We start from the raw sequence: 20884 nt of genomic DNA on the forward strand, positions 1-20884 counted from the left end.
TTAAAACATTCTTCTTCATTACAGATTTCTATCCCTTCACCCTGTAAATCCAAAGAACTGCATAATACATGGCCCAAGCGGAAGTGTTATGGATGCAGACTGTGGAAATAAATATCGTTATGTCTGTAAGCAACAGCTTATTTAGATGTTTCTTGGGGCAGAAGGGGTGTGCAATGAAGATTCAGTATACTTAGAATGGTAACATATATTACTAACTACCTACTTCTGGGATCTGTAAAGTGTTTCAAATTGTGTCTTATCAATCATAATTTTCATGTATTTGAAAATGTGTTTAAATTTTTTATCAAGATATAATTGACATATAACATTACGTTAGCTTCAAGTATACAACATAACAATAACTAGACACTAGGTCTAATTAACATCCATCATCATATATAGTTATAATTTTTAAATTTTGCCATGTGTCTTAAAATTGATGAAATGTGTGCCTACACCTAAAATTATAGTCAAGATAAATAATTTCATGAATATTAATGTATATGGTAAATAGTGAATTTAATAGTTTATGCATATATTCTTGGAAATTCTCTCTGCAGAAGTTTAAATAAAACTTAATTCATGCCAAATAATATATATCACATCATATCAGTCCTTTGTATGGCGTACTAAGTTGAGAAGTCCCATCCTCATCTCTCTTTTTCTGGAAGTAAAAATAATTTTAGTGTTCCTTTTCAATTCTTTCTGGATATCTATACATCTATATGTTCTAATTTAGAGGTGAAAGTGCCATATAATAGTTTCTTCATATGTATCACCTGGCCTCAGAGGGGAACACATTTGTGTGTCTTCTCTTGATGCTACAGAGTTCTGCAGAACAGTTGGAAGTCTTTGGCCAAATATATGGTCTCACGTGATTGCTTTCATATTTTACAAGAGGAAAGGGCATCTAAGCCCTGATCATATAAATTTATAATACTTATTTCTTTACTCCACATATTTTTCTTGCCTATGCTTATCCATCAGTAAAAAAAGCCATTCTTACATGTACATTGAAGATTTTAATCTCTAGCCAGTCCCCAAAGCCTTTTCCTAAAAGTATGTACCAAAAACTAAATACTGTAAGATGTTACAGAAAAACCCGAATGAACTTTTGGGCCAACCCAATAATTACCCTTTTTTGGGGGTGGAGGAGGGGCTAGCTCATTTTATTGAAGGATTTCTAAATAGGTAAAAGAAAGGGTGGGAACACAATGAGTTCTGATGCCCATCTGACCTGGAAGAGATTTTCCCAACCTCACAGATATCAAAAGCCAATTCCCTTTTTGTAATTGTTGCATCTACATCTTAAAAATTGTGTATTGACATCTATATTTGCTCTCTAGTTTTATATTTTAATTAAATAATAATAATTAAGAACCCAAAGTTGATTTTTAAAATACAAAGAGTCAGGAAGAGGAAAGATCCTCTTATGTTTTATTTCTCAAAATATAAATATAATAGTACTACAACTTGAACTCTTCACATTCTTGTATGCAGGTTGACTTAGGAAAAATGCACTTAAGTTATACTATGCAAAATTCAGGATAGACTATAACATCTTTCAATTGTTTAACTTGGACTAAGTGAACATGCATTGCACTTTCTAGATATTTGAAATGTTTTGCCTTTGCTGTCCATGTGATTTTCATAATAATATAGTTTAATTGAATTTAAAAAGAACATTATAGGCAAGCTTATAATGAAAATAAATACTTTTCTGTTCCAACTGTCCCATCAATCTGTCCTCTTCCCACAAAAATTTCCTCTGAGTTTTTTGTGTGTTTCTTTTTTTTTTTCCTACCTAGAGTAGTTTTCTCTGTAATGAACCAAGGATAGTCTATTTTCATAATTTTTGTCCAGGATGAATCTCAACTCTGTTTATTTAGCCACATTAAAGTATAGGTTCAAATTGTTACTTTCATATCATCACACTATAAAGTGTCCAGAGTTCAATCAGCCTTTTTTTTTTTTTCAGAGAACTCATGAACATTTATTACAATGCTGCAAGAACAATGAGGGGACGGAAGGTGTTAAATATGACAGAGAGTAATCTATGTCAACATTGTCTCCATTGAGGGAAGAAAATTCCTGTTGCCACCCACTTATAGCTCAGATGTTTTTTTAAGCTCCCATATCTTTTCAGGGCATTGTGATGGAAAGTGCTGATTTGAATGAAGAGTACTGGTCACCCATGGCAGTGGCCTGCTCACATCTGGCCCCATCATACTAATCACAGTCAATCCAGGACCATCTGACCCATTTCATTTTTATTATTTTTTTCTGCCACTCTTACCTGCATTCTGCTTTCCTTCATCCTGAAAATATCTTTGTAGTCCTTGGGATGGGAACAACTTTTTTTTTTTTTGCGGTACGCGGGCCTCCCACTGTTGTGGCCTCTCCCGTTGCGGAGCACAGGCTCTGGACGCGCAGGCTCAGCAGCCATGGCTCACAGGCCCAGCCGCTCTGCGGCATGTGGACTCTTCCCGGACCGGGGCACGAACCCGTGTCCCCTGCATCGGCAGGCGGACTCTCAACCACTGCACCACCAGGGAAGCCCAAGGGAACAACATTTTTTATAGAAAGGTTTTGCACAAAATATTTTTTCCCTCTGACATGACATTTCTGATATATTGTCTGGAGAGAGACATTTATTTTTCTTTTGCTCGCTGTTTTTTGCTATGAAATGGACTAATGTACATGGAAGGATCTAGTTGAATGACTATCTCAATGTTGGATATAGAAGAAAAGGAAGAGGGTAAGGAAATTTGTAAAAAACACACAATATAACAAAATAATATTGCCAAAAGTCAGTTTATTCTTTCTTAATTTCATCCTGTTGCTTTGAATGTGTTATCCATTACCCTCAATGTATGTAATATGGGTTATGTATTGTTGCATAACAAATTACACTAAATTTAGAAACTTAAAACAACATGTTTATTATCTCACACTATCTATGGATCAGGAACTAGGCACAGCTTAATTGTGTTCTTTGTTCAGGGCCTCACAAGGCTGGAACCAAGGTCTTGGCCAGGCAGTATTCTCATCTGAAACAGAGTCCTCTTCCAAGCTCATTCACCCTTTGGCCAGAATTTCATTCCTTGTGGTTGTAGGACTGAGACCCACAGTTCCCCTCTCCTCCCCATAGGCAGTCACACCAGGGCTCCTTTCTTCTTCCAGGACAGAGGAGAGCATCCCTGACTCCTCTCTTTATGACCTCTAGGTCTGTTTTAAGTGTTCACCCAATGAGGTTAGGTCAACCCATAATAATCTCACTTTTGATTAACTGAAAGTTGACTAATTTGGAACCTTAGTTACAGCTGAAAAATAGCTTTATTTTTGCCATGTAGTGTAATCTAATCACAGCAGCATTCCATCATCTTCACAAATCTCACTGGAATTTAAGGGGAGGGGATTATATAGATGCACACCAGGGCTTGAGTATTTTGGGGGTCATCTTAGAGCTCTGCCTACCATACCAACATACCCCTAAAAATATGTCATAACTGCTACTTCATAGCTTATTGAATTTTTTGAAAGATTTTTCTCTCTTTTTAAAAATGTTTATTTATTTATTTATTTTTGGCTGCGTTGGGTCTTCATTGCTGCTCTCCGGCTTTCTCTAGTTGCGGCGAGCAGGGGCTACTCTTCCTTGTGGTGCACGGGCTTCTCATTCGGTGGCTTCTCTTGTTGCAGAGCACAGGCTCTAGGCTCGTGAGCTTCAGTAGTTGTGGCACAAGGGCTTCAGTATTGTGGCTCATGGGCTCTAGAGCACAGGTTCAGTAGTTGTGGCACACGGGCTTAGTTTCTCTGCAGCATGTGGGATCTTCCCGGACCAGGGCTCAAACCCGTGTCCCCTGCATTGGCAGGTGGATTCTTAATCACTGTACCATCAGGGAAGTCCCCATAGCTTACTGAGTTCCAACACTGCCTTTTGATTCCTGATAACTAAGAATTTGGTCCACATATGTCATGACAAGTAATCTTTTTCTATTTATTCCAATATATTATTAATTCTTAGTTCCTCTGTTAGTGAATCTGAATTTGCTTAATGAAAATAGAGTTATTTTACAGCTAGACTGAGACAGCTCTTTGCTTATCTCCAGAGAGGCTTGAGAGTTGTTTTTGACTGTTGGCCATGATAAGGGCAGTGAGTTAACTAACTAACTGAATAATGATTTATGATAAATTTTTTAGAGGTTCAGAATTCCTGAGTGGAACGTATGACTAATTTGTTTATTGATAACTTTCACTTGAGGTAATCAGTTAGATATCCTATCTTCGCTATGTGACTAGACTCTGCAGGAAACTTCTGCCTGAGCTCTCCTGAAACCAAGTTTCAACACACGTACATCAGCACAAATAATAGCAGTTTCATTCAGAGATGATGAATCATGTCTTCAGGCAAATAAGAACATAGGGAAGCTTGTTCCTGGATGTTTCTTTGTGTTTTTTTTTTCCTGGATGTTTCTTTGAATTATCTTTCTCCTGTTGTCTTATATTATTTGCCTTTATTAAAAGTGTTATATGATTATGCTCATTGGAGCCTTTTGATTTATTTCAGTTATCTAAACCTGGAAATCTTTGGAACATTTAAACCACCTTTTTCATTTCCATAATTTTGGAACTTTTGAAACTTTTTATATCCTAGTGTAGGGGTTGGAAAACTTTCTCGAAAGAACTGGATCATAAATAGTTTCAACTTTGTGAGCCAGTCTCTGTTGAAACTACTCAACTCTGTCTCTGTAGTGCAAAAGAAGACATTGATAATACAAAAGTTAATGGTTTAGCTGCATTACAAAAGAACTTTATTTACAAAAACAGATGGTGAGACAAATTTGATCTACAGGCCATAGTTCACCAACCTGTCAAAATGTGTAAAAGGAGAATATATAGGCATCAGTGCTACTCTACACTTTGCCTTACCCTTCTCCAGGTTGAATCTTACAGTTGTAACTGTACTTATAAATTTTGATATACAAAAACAGTTGTATCTTATGTCATCAGTATGTACTAGCTACTATAAAACCTATATTTTATAATCCAATGTGATAATCTTCTTCTGTATGTTTCTTACTTCGTCCAGCGTTAAAATTGTTAGACTTGCATTTTTTTCAGCCATTATAGGCTACAGTTGTTTGTTAGAACACTAAATAAATAACACAGTGAGGCTACCAGAAAGCAAATGCATACATGGAAAACTGTCACTTCAGGTTAATATTTTAGAATGCTTATTCACTGAGAACTGTCATACAAGCTTTTAGTGGCTCAGAGTGTGAAATAGATTTTAAGTAGGGATCTAAAAGAAAGGATACTTTAAAAAATATACTAGCTAAATCACCAGTTTTGTGTTGTAAAGATGGTTGCCTGATTCTATATATCCCCCAGCCTTCCCCCTAATCCATAAAATCAATAAGGAAAACAAATAAAACCACAGAAGACCCATGCCCTTTCAGCATGTCCAGAGACACAGAGCATCACAACCTTCAAATTATCTGTTAGTAGAAATAAAAAAATGTTAACAGAGCTCTTGCTCCAGACTACTACTGAATGCCTATGGTGCAGGTTAGGGAAATTAGTTCTTAAAATAGTCTATGAAAAAGTGAAAATAGAGGACATAGATGAAGTATAGGCATAATCAACCTATAAAGATAAAATTACAACAATAAATTCCAAAATACTTAACATAGGTTGGGACTTGGTAGTTCATAGCACTGGGGAAGGGTTTGAAATGTAAGACAGGAAGTGAGAAACTTGGAAAATATTTTTTTTCCTTTGGAGATGCAGATAACAAAAATAGGGTGGTACCTCTTAGAGCTATGAGCGTGAAAGCGAAAACGTAATTTGGAGGATTTAAGGATGCTGGGAAAATGAAAGAGAAAAAAAAGACACACCTTTGCCCTCCTCATTTCCATAGCAGTACCATCGATGAAGGAAACTGCAAAGAATAGGGCAGAACTGACAGAAGAAGGAGCTCTCTAACTAGGAACCTTGACCATTAAATAAATAGGAATAGAAAAAAACAGATTACGTCTACATAAAACCACTCTAAAAATTCAAGAATGTGAATTTAATATTTTATACCTACAAAAAGTCATCCACCTAAAAAGGGAAACAACCATAACGCTGAAGAAAACTGTAATATACTACTGCAAATTAAATTAGATATACTCATACCATCATAAAAAGAAAGGAAAGGCAAAAAAAAAAAAAGAAAAGGAAAGGTTGAAGTAAAGCAGAAGTTGATCATACTCAGGAAAGTAACAGAATGCTAAAAGTAAAGTGATGAATAAAGATTTACAAGGCAAAAGGAAGCAAAAAGACAGCAGGGGTTGGAATCCTGATACTAGGTGAAGACATATACCTAAAGAGAATTCAATGAGACAAAGAAAGACACTTTATAATGTTAAAAGCCAAATGCTACCATGAAGATTAAATAGTTCTGAATCCATCCAGCAAATAACAGTGACTATATAATATAAAAATTATAGGAGATGAAAAAAGAAATGCATAGTATCACTTTAGTAAAAGGTGACTTTAACAGGTCACTCTCAATATAAGATAGAAAGTTTGGACAAAAGAATAAGTTATAGATGATCTAAATAATATAGTTAATATGGTAGATATTCTGGACACATATTGACCACTATACATAGATAATAGAAAATGTAACTTCCTTCCAAATGCGCCTGAAACATCTGCAAAGATTGAATATACAAAACTTTTGAAGAAAGTAAAAATGTATGGATACTTCCTTAACTGGATAAAGTACATGTATATACTTTACTTATGTGTGTGTGTGTATATGTGTATGCGTGTGTGAATTCTAAAGCCAGCATTTTATTCTGTAGAAATCTTATGAAAAAAAATGTAAAATATTCCTGAAAGACAAAAAATAGGCTTTAAAAATGTAAATCTATCTCCTGGTTTTGGTTAGGACCTTTTCTTAATTTATAAATTTGTAGTGATACCAATAAAAATCCAATGACTGATGGATCTGGGTAAGCTGACACTGAAGTTCATATGGAAAAATAAGCACATAGAATGTACATACAGTCTACATGACTATAAAAGTATAGCTATGAGGAAGTACTAGACCTACTAATTATTAAGACACACCTCAAAAGCCTCCAGTTAAAACAGTGTAGTTGGTAATGACACACAAATCAGCAAACCAGTGAAATAGAATAAGAAGGCCAGAAATAGTCTCAACTACATACAGAAATTTAGATTATGATAAAGACAGTGTTCTCAAATCATAGGCTTTTTAATAGATGTTGTTGTATGGACAACTGGATAGCCATTTGTAAAAGGTTAAACTAGATATATGTGCAGCTAGAAATCACTCAGAGTACAACTTTCACTAGCACTAAGAAAAGGATAAGTTTCCAAAAGTAATTTTATTAGTGACAATGTAAAGCAGTTGAGATTTAAAAGTGCTAGAGGCTTAGACAAAGCTGAATTTGAATTCTTAGTTCAATTTTGACTACATTTGAAGCTTTGAGCAAATAATTTTATTACCAGAGCCTCAAATTTTCATCTACACATTGAGAATATCTACCTCGTGAATTTAATGAGAAGTAAAAAATGTACTTGAAAAGCAAGCATATAAAACAGAAATGAGAACATAGCAGATGCTCAGTTAATAACTGAGGTAGCTTGCTGCTTTCTTACTCCAAATTTCTAAATTATTGGTAATTTTATTATCTTACCCTTTACCTTACCCTTTATAATATGGTGTAAAGGATCATGTCCAACTTATTTAGTCATATCCCCTGAGCACTTTACACTCCTCTGATGGCGGTAGATAAGAAAATGTAAGAATAATCTCACTGAAGGATAAAGTACTCCACTTAAAAATTATGGAGTTAGGGGTCTGAACAGAACATCTTCCTTTTCCAGTGTTTCATTGCTCAAATGGCTATGTATCAAATAAATGACTTAAAGACTAAAAGACACATCCATATATTTATTACGCAGATCCTGGAGCCTTTTGAATTCTCCCCCGGTGGTTTCCATTTTTAAGACCTCCATCTCTTGACTGATTCTCTCTTCTCTTTCTTCCTCTGCATCTTCTTAGACTGTTCCATTAAGGTTTATTCCTGAGACTCTAGGAGTGCTGCACCTTTTATTGAATTACAGCATGACTCATTTAAAAGTGGTTAATTTTCTTCTGGAGAAGCTTTTTGAGACTCAAAGCTTTTCAGAAGCATTTTTACCATAAAGGTTTTATTTCACCAATATATAACATTCTTAAAATTTCATGTATTTCCTGAAACTTGAACCTAATCATGTAAATATCTAATGCTTTCTTACAGCATTTTCTAAACACATTTTCCAGGCAATATCCTCTCCAGGAACCACCATCACCATGTAGGTTTCAATATTTGTAAACCAACCCCAGTGGTTGGTTTAAATCTGAAAATAGAGGTTTTCCTGTACTCCACCACTAAGGAGCATGAGGGAATATAACAGTAATAAACCTTCTCTTTCTTCATTGTAGGAGGCTCTAGAGTGCAGGCTCAGTAGTTGTGGCTCGCGGGCTCTAGAGTGCAGGCTCAGTAGTTGTGGTGCACGAGCTTAGTTGCTCCACAGCATGTGGGATCTTCCCAAACCAGGGCTCGAACCTGTGTCCCCTGCATTGGCAGGCAGATTCTTAACCACTGCACCACCAGGGAAGCCCCCGTTTTAATATTGAGGAGATTTCTGTGCCACTTGAAATTATAAAGTAAATTATTTTATGAATATTCTGATCTTAATTTTCTATGTTAAATACATAGTATTTTTTTTCACCATACTTCTTTTCTTAGCAATTATCTCAACACAGATTTAAATGAAGATTGACACCAAATAATACACAACTTTATTTCAGTGCTTCATGTGATCTACTAACTTGGGAAGTTCTATCCTCACTTTTCTGAAAAGAAAAATGATGTCAATGATTAATTCGTCTCACTCTTTCTGAACGAAAATGTGGATTTTTAAAAAAAAATTTAGAGCTGAAAATGTATACAACAGTTTGCTAATATATTTTATCTGTGATACTGTGATATTATAAGAAATGTATGTTTGGTCTCCCTCCCTGGTACCTGATTCAGAGTTTCTAAAACCCTCATAATTTCCTGAGTGAATTGTGAAGGGAGCATCTTTTGTGGTTCATGGTAAGCCCCTTTCAACCATTTCTCAATTTATGCTAATGAGGTGACTCTTGGATAACCAGGGCTGGTTGTCTGAGGAACCAACCATATGCATTAGAAAGTTGGAACTTTCAGCCCCACCCTCAGACCTACAGGAAGGGGAAGAAGGGCTGGACATGAATTCAATCACCAATAACCAGTGATTTAATCAACCATGCCTACATGACGAAGCCTCCACAAAAACCCTCAACAAAGAGATTCACAGAGGTTCTGGGTTGGTAAACACATCCGTATGCTGGAAGGGTGGTGCACCTGTCTAGAGCGGGCGTGGAAGCTCCCTGGCATTTACACATACTTTGTCCTATGCATTCCTTCCATCTGGCTGTTAGTGAGTGAAATCAAGTCTCCCTAAAACCAAGTTCCCTTACTGAGTTTACGATTAAACTTTGATTAATCATATGACTAATATGTATATCTATGTATTTATATGTCTCTCTCTATATATATATCATTTGAGAGAAAAGGGAATAAAAATATGAGTGACTGAGTGGGGAAAGGGGACAGAGAGGAAAGGAAGGGAGAAAGAATTGAAGAAAAAAGAGATGCTAGGAGGGAAATAAAATGAGCTCGAGTAGTCTTAAAGAAACTATTCTAATTATTATTTATTTTTAGTAATTTCATTATTATTATCACTGTTATTATTAGATATGACATTTTATGATAACATCGTTAAGTGGTATAAAATAGAGGTTTAAAGAAAATAAATGAAATACAAAATTTCACCAGGGTAAAGCATAATCAACCTTTTCATAGATGTGTTTTGTGACTATGAATAACTTGGGTATATTATCCTTTAGTATGAGAGTAAAAACATTTCACGTAGATTCCTATCAAATTTTCTAAAATGTTTTAATCAGGAAAAATATTTTTCAAATTTTTCTCGAATTAGAGTTTATTTAGTACACAATACGTTAGTTTTGAAGATAAATTTAACTTTTTTATACTTTGTATAGAAATCTAATAAACAATTGCAGCAGTAACAAAGAATCATAAGATGTATCAAGAAATTCATAATACAGTGGGGAGACCTTAATGAAAAAAGATAAGGGGAGATAACTAATGGAATGGTGACAAATGAAGAATAATGAGAATAATTGGAAGAAGAGGTGAATTGTTATTGAAGGATCTGGAAGTTTTATTAAAAGTGGTGGAATCTGATTTACAGATTGAACAAACTAAAATTATAATCAGCAAATATAGGAGGAAAATGTACTAGAGAAGGAAGAATTTGAGCAAAACATTGAGATTGGAGAAGTGCTTATGGTATGCTGAAAAAGAACAAGTGTGTCAGTGGAATTGTGGGGAAAATGGAAATAGGTCGAAGTGAAAGATGAGACTGAAAAGAAAGCAGGAACAAGTGAAACTGTGGAAGAATGTGAATGCCAGGCTGTAAAGATAAATTTCAATTGACAGACTCCAGGTCCATCCACCTGACTACAAATAACTCAATTTCATTTCTTTTTATGGCTGAGTAATATTCCATTGTATATATGTGCCACATCTTCTTTATCCATTCATCTGTTGATGGACATTTAGGTTGATTCCATGTCCTGGCTATTGTAAATACAGCTGCAATTAACATTTTGGTACATGACTCTTTTTTAATTATGGTTTTCTCAGGGTATATGCCCAGTAGTGGGATTGCTGGGTCATACGGTAGTTCTATTTGTAGTTTTTTAAGGAACCTCCATACTGTTCTCCATAGTGGCTGTATCAATTTACATTCCCACCAACAGTGCAAGAGTGTTCCCTTTTCTCCACACCCTCTCCAGCATTTATTGTTTCTAGATTTTTTGATGATGGCCATTCTGACCAGTGTAAGATGATATCTCATTGTAGATTTGATTTGCATTTCTCTAATGATTAATGATGTTGAGCATTCTTTCATGTGTTTGTTGGCAATCTGTATATACCGTATGCTAACACATATATATGGAATCTAAGAAAAAAAAATGTCATGGGGTAGGACAGGAATAAAGACACAGACCTACTAGAGCATGGACTTGAGGATATGGGGAGGGGGAAGGGTAAGCTGTGACAAGGTAGGAAAGTGGCATGGACATATATACACTACTGAACGTAGGCTGGATAGCTAGTGGGAAGCAGCTGTATGGCACAGGGAGATCAGCTAGGTGGTTTGTGACCACCTAGAGGGGTGCATTAGGGAGGGTGGGAGGGAGGGAGATGCAAGAGGGAAGAGATATGGGAACATATGTATATGTATAACTGATTCACTTTGTTGTAAAGCAGAAACTAACACACCCATTGTAAAGCAATTATACTCCAATAAAGATGTTAAAAAAAATTTTTCAGTTGAGAGTTCAGTAAAGCCATCAGATCATCTTTTGCATTTTTACTTATCAGTAAATGACATTTATAGATTTGCAATTGTGAATAGACAATATTAAGAAGACTAAAAGTGATATACCATACCAACGCATTAAGTAACACCTAGAAAATAATATTTTTTCATTCTTAATATATTTTCATATTTGTAATTATATTCTAATCACTAGTTATTCAAGTTCATTCCCAACACTATTTTATTCAACACCAATTTTACTTATGGATTTCATAATTTACATGAATTTAAAATGTATTTTTCTGTTTATTTTCTTGTATCTCTTCCCTACAGTAATGAGCGATGAAGGTGTAACTTACTCCAATTTGCAACTTCAGCCATCATCTTAGCCACAGAGAAGGCAAAGACTTGAAACTCCTAAGAGAAAAGGTCTTTTGTGTTTCAGACATCAATGCATTTTGTGTTTTCTACACTTTATCTTAAATTGCACTTAAAAATATGCAAAATTATGCATTATCATGCTTATATGCACACACACATAATTTAAATATTTTTCTTTTGTTTTAAAAGATTTTTTTTTGATGTAGACCATTTTTTTAAAAGTCTTTACTGAATTTGTTACAATACTGCTTCTGTTTTATGTTTTGGTTTTTTGGCCACAAGGCATGCGGGATCTTAACTCCCCGACCAGGATCTAACCCGCACCCCCTGCATTGGAAAGCGAAGTCTTAACCACTGTACCATCAGGGAAGTCCCTAAATGTTTTTCTTTTACTAAACAAGGAAAATAAGCACGTTTGAAGGAAAATTGACTTTTTCCCTATGAGAGTCCATAATTTTAACTATGTTGTAAACATTACATCAATATTTTTAGAATGAGTAAAATATTTGGGGATTGAAATATGTTATTTATCATTTTCTGTCATTTAAGATATCAATACTATATAATAGGATATTTGTGAAATAGAGAAGTGATAAAATGTAGAGGTAATTTCACTATTCTAACACAGTTGCTGTGACTTAGGGATTAATTTTCTTGTTTTCCTGATTTATATATTTGCTAACTTAGTGTGTTCAAAGTGTATCTTTTTCAAGTGTCATGCCTCTCACACACACTGCAGTGCTATTACTTTACTGGTATGTATGCCTATATGGACTTTGACTATCTTCCTATCATTTGAAATTTGCTTTAATTTGTATTTTCCCTGTTGCTAATTTGCATTCCTTGGATGTTTTAAATTAATAAGTGGAATGATTAGAAGTGTGCTGTGTATTAATGTGCTAGTTCTGTTTTGTCTTACATGAAATGGATATTCATGACTTTGGCTACGATGTATTATTTTTAACTAGGGCCTCAATTGGTTGCCTTCCAATTTTTTAGATTGTTAATTATTACAATGTTATTTATGATATACACATATACCATGTGGCTAATGATGAATTCATTAATTCAATTTTGCTTAATATATTGTTAACAATTCTTTAAAAGCCATTTTACACCTTATACACTCTGCCTGTTATGGATTCAGAAATTTCCTTTTTTTATTTCTCACGAACTATTCATCTTACTAGTGTATGTACTTCTTACCAATGTAGTTACCATTAGATTTGTATGGGAAGTCTAATGGTCTGGGAATACTTTATTGATGATATTATTAATTGTGTGTATATGCATAAGTATGTGTTAAATGACATACTTCACCATTGTTCTTGTTTTTCCATATGTCAAAGCAGAATGAGTTAGAGTCATTATCCTGTCTTTTAACTTTACCTAACAATATTTCCTAGTTTTTCACTGCTTATAAAGTGCTTTTACATATGGAAATCAATTACAAATGAACTCCACAAGGTAAGTTTCTTTTTTACACCCAATATACAAACATAAGCAGAGACATGGTGGTTAAATGGCATGTTACAGACACTGGAGTCTGTAATTGTTGGAAGTCAGTCTTTACCTGCGAAGTTCAAGGCCTTTTCTTCCTCTGATGACTCTCAACTAACTCTTCAACAAGGAGCTGGATGTTTTTCTTTTTCTAGTTTTAACTAAATTTCTTAAAATACAACCTTTGCTATGTACCTCACTCAGGAAACTACAGCTAAGGATTGATGTATGTGATGGTAAATGTTTCACTTCACATTGTGAACACAAGAACCTATCAGTATTTCTTGAAATGTTAGTTGAAGATAATTTTGACCCTCGGGTTTCACTGTTTATAAAGCAAAGGTCAAATTCTTTTCCAGATATTGGTGATGTGTTCATGGCCATAAAGAAAAAATATGAGGGAAGAGTAGAGTAGTTTCTTACAGGTATTATTATTCTCAAAGTGCTACATAATTAATACGCAAAATTATAATTTACCAAAAAGAAAGAAAAAGGAGGTAACATGGGACATTAATTATATCACCAAAAATAACATAAGTAAAGTTTGCACATAGGCCTCTTAAATTATTCTTACATATATATAATTATATGAGTGCATACATAAAAACATTAAAATAATACCATATATTACTTAAATAAACTTTTTTCTTTTAACAAAATGCAAGTTTACTCTATAACTTTTGTTTTCACATGATATAAAATGCTTACTTTCACTATTCTTTAAATATTGGACTGTCTGTAGTTTCAGCTTACCCTCTTGTCTTTCATATTTACATATACTCCCTACTGATTCACCTAGTCTTCTGGCTGTAAATATCATCTAACTGCTAATGACTCAAAATTTATATCAATCTTGGATTTCTGTGCTCGCTGTCATGATTACATAAATGTTTTGCACAAATTTGACATTTGAAGTGAAAGACATGGAATTCAGCCAGATGAATACAGGTTGGCCACAGGTCCACTGTTTTTCATTGATTCCACCTTGACAAGTAGGTTTAGATAATATTAAAGACTCAGAAGAATGCAAAGTCAAGAAATTCAAGTTTAAGGAGTTTAAGAAGATATACATGTATTATCAAAGTTTGGAGCAAAGGCCTAGAGGATCTGAAAGGTAAAATCTGCTGTGTCACCTCTACTGAGAAGTCCATGGAGCAAGTTATTCATCTCAGATTCCATGTTTTCTATTCAGATTATGTTCTTATTTTCATTATGTACTTAGAAGTTTCAAATCTCTACTGAAATGTCCCATATGTTTATGCCAGTTTCCATCTTTCCCACTAGATGCTTTAACCTGTCAATCACTGTTATTTCAAATTCCCTGCCTAGAAATTACAACGGATCCATCTCCAGATCTGGTTTTTAATGTTTTATCTTTAAAAAATGTTCTACTCAGTGCAGAATTTATTGCTCAGACAGGTGGATTTTCTGTCCCTTTCACAGTGGCATCTGTCCTGTATTGGTAGATTTTGTGTGTGAGGCAATTTCCTCTCTCTCCCCCAGAGGAGGTCCTCTGCTCTGTACAATTTCAGGATCCTGGGCAGAAGATAGTTTTCTGTCCCTTCTCTAGAAGCAGGTGGTTTTTGCCTATTGTCAGTGCAGGGTACAGGGTGGGCTAGATTTCTACTTTTTCCTCCAGTAGCAGGTGAACTCTTCCTAGAATGGGTGAGGTGGTGGGTGGTGGAACATTTATTAATCCTTCCCCAGGGGCAGCTTGTTTTTATTGGGGTCCTGGAGTCTGGACACCCACGGCACCAGGTGGGTTTTATGTTTGTCCCTCAAGGACAGACATTAACCACCTTGTACATAGGCAGGGCTGAGAGCAGAGATGGTCCTCTCCAGATTTACCCACTACACCCACAAATTTTGGCAGATCCTGTAGACCCACATCAGAGAGAGGGGGTTCTCTCAAGCTTCCCAGTGGAAGCCAACAGAGAATAATTGGCAGTTGGATGTGAACTCCCATTAGTCTATGGCTACAAGAGATTCTAAAGTCTCATGATAGCCTGCTCTTAGCCTTGAAGATTTGTTGAAATTCTTCACTGTTTTATGACAGCCACTATTCCTCCTATGCTTTGCCAAAGGTGAAATAGAGTTTGTGTCCTTCCAAGGAAGCAGGGCTTCACCTCTTTAGAATTCAAATCACCTCATCACTTTTTAAATTCAGCTGCTTCATTCCCTCAAAATGAGTTATGATTTTGTACATTACCTTCCTTTTCTGTATGTTTAGGATGTGAGCTATATTGTTGTATAGTTTACCACACCTAAAACAGAAGAACTCTACATAAACATTTAGAAGCTGATGTCACAAGGTTTATTCATCTCTTTCTACAGATCATCTTAATCCATCTTCTTCATGGAAATTTGTTGCAGTGATTCTGTGGATCGTTTGCCTGGGGCTTCTTTCGTCTGTTGTATACTTAGCCATTGAGTGTAAGTCACAATGTGAAATAGAAGTTTGCTTTTCCATTACTCACACAGTGAAATCTTTTGAAAAGAGTACAGTGTTTTGATCATTTCTATTCCTTTACAAAGTATAATATTGTCTGTACCGAACTTAAGATAATTTCTTAGAGACACATCAAAATATTGTCCATTTTTTTGCATATCGTGAACATTACTTAATGCCTTACTATTTGTTCTCATGTTTCCTTTACCAGAAATGCCTTTTTAAAATTTTTTACTCTATGAAAAACTTGCTTACACTGTTATCAGACCAATTTTTCTTTCTTCTGTGATCGATTGCTGTGTGAAGTTGCTGTACATATATTGTAATTTGATTTTTATGATTTTGACTCTGCTAATCCGACTCTGCAAATTTGAGTTATTTGAAGCAAGTGATGTTTCATTAATCATTTTTGTATTTCCAAATTCAGTACAATGTCTTACACATAAGAATGTATCCAGTTATTTTTCTTTTCGAGTTTAAAACTGACCTTTCTGAATTCTCTTCAATGAATAAGAAGTCATTTCAATCAGAAGGATGTCCAGGAAATATCTCCTCTAACAAGGAAGTAAATAAAACAGGTAATTTTGGAAGAGTCCCTGAGTCATAATTTTATTGCAGGAGAGAAGTGATAATTAACTATTTTGCTTGATACATGTAAATGTATATGAGTCAAATCTACTTGTATGTCAAAGAGTATTTCTCTTGTAGTCCTCTGTATACACTCAAAATGATGACACTATCAAATGATGACCTAAAGTTAAATAAAATACTTTGACAAGGTATCTGTTTTGGGATATCTATATATAATTTCATTTATGTATCTCTTATTTTCTAATTTTTGAAACTTACAGCTTTTTTAAAATAAATATATACATGTTTTATTTTCATTGTGAAGACAAAGAACATTATGTTGACAATTTTAACAGTTATATATACTGGATATATTTCCTGATACATTTCTAATTTTGTCATTAAAAAATTGTTTCCCAATATGCATCTTATGAGTCTTGAAGACCAAAATGTTTTCAAAGAAGTGAGTTATTAATTTAAGATAAATTTACTACTAAATTTAAGTGCACACAGTCTATAATGTAAAAATCAGAAGACTTTTTATTTGTAGACAGTAGATTTGCTATGTCCATTTACTGGATGTGATTTGCACTGATGGAAGTCATTCAGTTATATTCTAATTTTTTAATAGTTTGGAAATATCCTACTTGTTCAAACAACTGGCATCAGTATGGAGAAAACTGCTACTTTTATTAAAGAAACACACTTCCTTAGAAAGAATGTCACCATTATTGCACTGATTTAGATTCAAGATTTCTTAAGTTGAATATTGAAGAAGAGATGGTAAAGACAAGATTTTTGTTTCATAAATTTCAGTATCAGAAAATTTTAGAATGACAGCAGTCACTCGAGTTTTATATTCTTCTGAACTACCTTCCATATCATAGTCGCAGAAATCTTTGCAATTTGTAATTTTGAATGTGTACTTCAATAACACCTGAGTGGTTTTCCCCAGCACTTGGGGTAAAGTACAAATAACATGTAGATAAGGTCACTTGTGATCTGATTTCTACCTATTTCTCTGGCTTCCTCTGCTGTTAAGGACTCTCCATAACACAGCTCTAAGGGAAGTGTGCCATGGTCTCCAGCAGTATTAAAGTTATTTAAATTCATCTTGGTCCCCCTATGCTCTTTTATGCCCTTTTTCCATTTACCTGTGACAAATTTTATCTCCTTCACCTCCCATCCCAATCTGTTGTCTCTCGGTTAATACATCCTCATTTTTAAGATTTTAGCTTATTAGACGATCCCCTTGGAAAATATTTTTGGTTCACTAAAACCTGTTAAAATCCCCTGTTAATTCTTCTCCTTTGATCTTGTATTTCTGTTCTTGTAGCATATGTCACTTCTCATTACATAAGTTCATTGAATATTGTTCAATTTTTCAGTGCCTAATTTAAGCAACTACAGTTTTAAGACTTTTTGCTCACTTTTACAACCCATAACTTAAGAAAATGCCTAGAATATAATGTGTACTAAAAAAATTGCTCAGTGAATAAATGAGTCATTAGCTCTGGACATGCAGCCTATGGCTGAAGAATTTATGGTTAATCCTTCCAGATTCTCTTGATATAAAGAACAGAGAATCCAAAAGGAAGTTTACATGAAATATGAGCATTTAAACTATTGTATTCCTCCTTTTCAAGGAAAGCTCTACTTTCTGATTTATTTTCCTCTTCTTCTCTGCAGAATTTTATAATAAAATTGTCAAAAATGCAATGTGGTATGCAAAAAGAAAAGTTTTCAATCAGTTTATACTACAACAACCAACAACTGAAATGTGTTTGGCTAGATGGCACACAACTTACCCTGAACAAGAAAGTCTCTTGCTGTTTTAAAATTTCAGTAAAGAGTAATATTATTTTCTTCTAAATCTAAATAGTTAGTGTGGATATGGACAGATGTTAGATTTCATAACAGGTGTAGCCATAATAAATCAACAAGGAAACGACAGGAAAGATGGAAAGAAGGGAGTAAAATACTAAATTTTATACTAAGCTAAATATTTTACTTTCAAAACTCATTTAGGTTGCTGATTGAGTTATTACCATTCTGCATTTTACTAAAAGGTAATTGAATAAGTAAACTGGCATGAGATTACAAAGTGAGTACGTATCAGATTTGTCATTTTAACTTCAATATAGTTTGACTCCAAGACATGTGCACATAATGAAATTTTCTGAAAGTGTGCTCTCTGCTTCTCTAGGACTCTCTCAGTGCAGTTTGTATTAGTTTGTTGTCATAACAAATCACCAGAAACTGGGTGGCTTAAAACAACAGAGGTTAATTCTCTCATGGTTCAGGAGAGCAGAAGTTTGAAATGGATCTTGGTAGAGTTGGTTCCTCTGGAAGATCCTTTGTCTTGAAGGAGCTAGCTGAACTTTTCCAGGGAGAAAACTGTTATTGATGATTAAAAACAATTTTTTGTACTGTATATACTGTAGAACTTGTGTATCAAAATGCTAATGTATAAAGGAAATCTAGTAAACCTCTGTGAAAAGACAAGGTATTCTGGCAATCCTTGGCTTCATTCAAAGACAGTCAGCCTTGACTGTCTGACTGCGCCTACCGAATCCTCGGGTCCAACCAACCATGCAGATACAGAGGGATGACTGTACTATTCCACTTTATATGAGGGATTTGAGCATCTGTGGATTTTGATATCCTCAGGGGTCCTGGAACCAATCCCACCCCCCCACACATACCCTGGAGACAAAGGGATGATTGTCTATACCTCCAACTTCCATTGCTCCTTCTCTGCATCTCTGTGTGTCTATTGCTCTCTTATGAGGATATTCTCATGGATTTAGAGCACAATCCAATATGGTTTCATTGTCATCCTAAACGTAATTACATCTACAAAGAACCTATTTCCAAATAAGGTCACAATTTGAGGTTCTGGGGGGACATGAATTTTAGTGGGACCCTATTCAACCTACTATGTACGTACAAAAAAGAAGATTTCTAGGCCTCAATTCAGATGATTTTATTAGGCTATCTGGAAGTGGGAGGTATAACATTACATTCTAGTGTACACACACAATGTGTGTGAAAGCCAGTTTAGCAAGACCATGGGAAATACTGCATTACTGATACCCTGCTTCCCCAGTTTTAAATTCCACAGTTAAATCCAGTAAGTAATTGATAGTACAGGCTCTGAAGCTAAACCACTTGGATTTATGTCTTGGTTCTGCCACTTGGATCATCTTAGTCTTGTTATTCAAACATTCTGTGTTTAAGTTTCTATTCCATCATCTATAAAATGTGATGAATAATAGAACCCACTTCATAGGGTGATTGTGAAAATACACTAATTGATCAATTTAAACATGTGAAAAGTTTCTGGCACATAAGTACTCAACAAAGTTATTATCTGACCTTCTTCCTCTTCTTTCCCTTCCTTCCTCAGATCTTAACAGTAAATTAGTGTCAAATAAATTTTTAAATAGATGAATATAATTTAAAAATATGATTTCTACCATGAAATGTTATGAATAAAATATGCAAGATTTCTCCCAATATATCCACACTTAACAGACATGACTTTCTAACATAATTTGTGTTCAAATTAAGACTTTGGATTTGCTTCAAATTCTGAGTGATTAAATATTCATTTCTAATTGTTGCACTTAATATATTAAATGTATCCCTTTTTCAGGAATTATAGCATATATTTCATTAAACCTTTACAAATTGCTCTGATTCTCATTTACATATTCAAATATCTGATCTTTTCAAACTATTTCCTAGACTTATTAGTATAGAGGAGTCTGATCTTTACTCTGGAGCAAGGTAAACTTTTCCAGGAAAGAATGAATTATGATTAACAACAATTTTTTGTACTGTATATACAGTAGAATGTGTTTATCAAAACACTAATGTATAAAAGAAATATAGCAAACTCCACTGAAAATGGAAGATACTCTGAAACTGCCTGAGGTCACAGAGATGAAAGCAAGAATTAAAGGCATTGTTAGCATCCCAATTCTAGATTTAATATTAAATTTTGGATGACAATGTATTCATTATTTGTATTGTTAGAGAACTGGGAAATGACATATCTGCTTTTTTGTAAGTATGTCAAAATATTATGAATTTTAAAAGTATAATTGATATATAAAGCAATTTCAGCATTTAATGGAAAGTATTTTCTCTTCTAGGCTTCAAGTTTCAGGACATGAGAATACTAATAATAAATGTGTACACATAAAATATGGCCAGATAGTTGCTGAAGATTGCCATAGTAATGGCTATTGTATCTGTAAGAAGAAAATATATTCAGATTAGATAAAATACATTAGAAAGAATAAAAGAAAATGGACACCTGAGATTTCCCAGTGTGATGACTTCAACTGTGTGAAATATTTACTTAGCTAAAAGTAGATGTCATTAAACATTGAAGTTATATATTATTCTTTAACTTTAATTCATTAATTTGTAACAGAATAAATACAATAAACAATATTTTAATAACATTGGGTA

The 20884-nt window shown here is 34.3% G+C and overlaps 1 protein-coding gene across 1 annotated transcript in view; it reads left to right on the forward strand.

Annotated features, from left to right (window-relative positions):
* The window catches only part of KLRD1 (killer cell lectin like receptor D1), a 94032-nt gene extending 77426 nt beyond the window's left edge, over positions 1-16606 (forward strand). The window contains exons 9-10 of the mRNA XM_029205291.1: positions 25-125; positions 15718-16606. Of these exons, the coding sequence (XP_029061124.1) occupies positions 25-125; positions 15718-15896 (280 nt within the window). The 3' untranslated portion in view covers positions 15897-16606. The remainder of the gene's footprint in view (positions 1-24; positions 126-15717) is intronic.
* The last annotated feature ends 4278 nt before the right edge of the window (positions 16607-20884 follow it).

Source organism: Monodon monoceros, unplaced genomic scaffold (genome assembly GCF_005190385.1).
Source record: "Monodon monoceros isolate NGI ecotype Baffin Bay Population unplaced genomic scaffold, NGI_Narwhal_1 Super_Scaffold_6, whole genome shotgun sequence".
NCBI classification, from domain to species: domain Eukaryota; kingdom Metazoa; phylum Chordata; class Mammalia; order Artiodactyla; family Monodontidae; genus Monodon; species Monodon monoceros.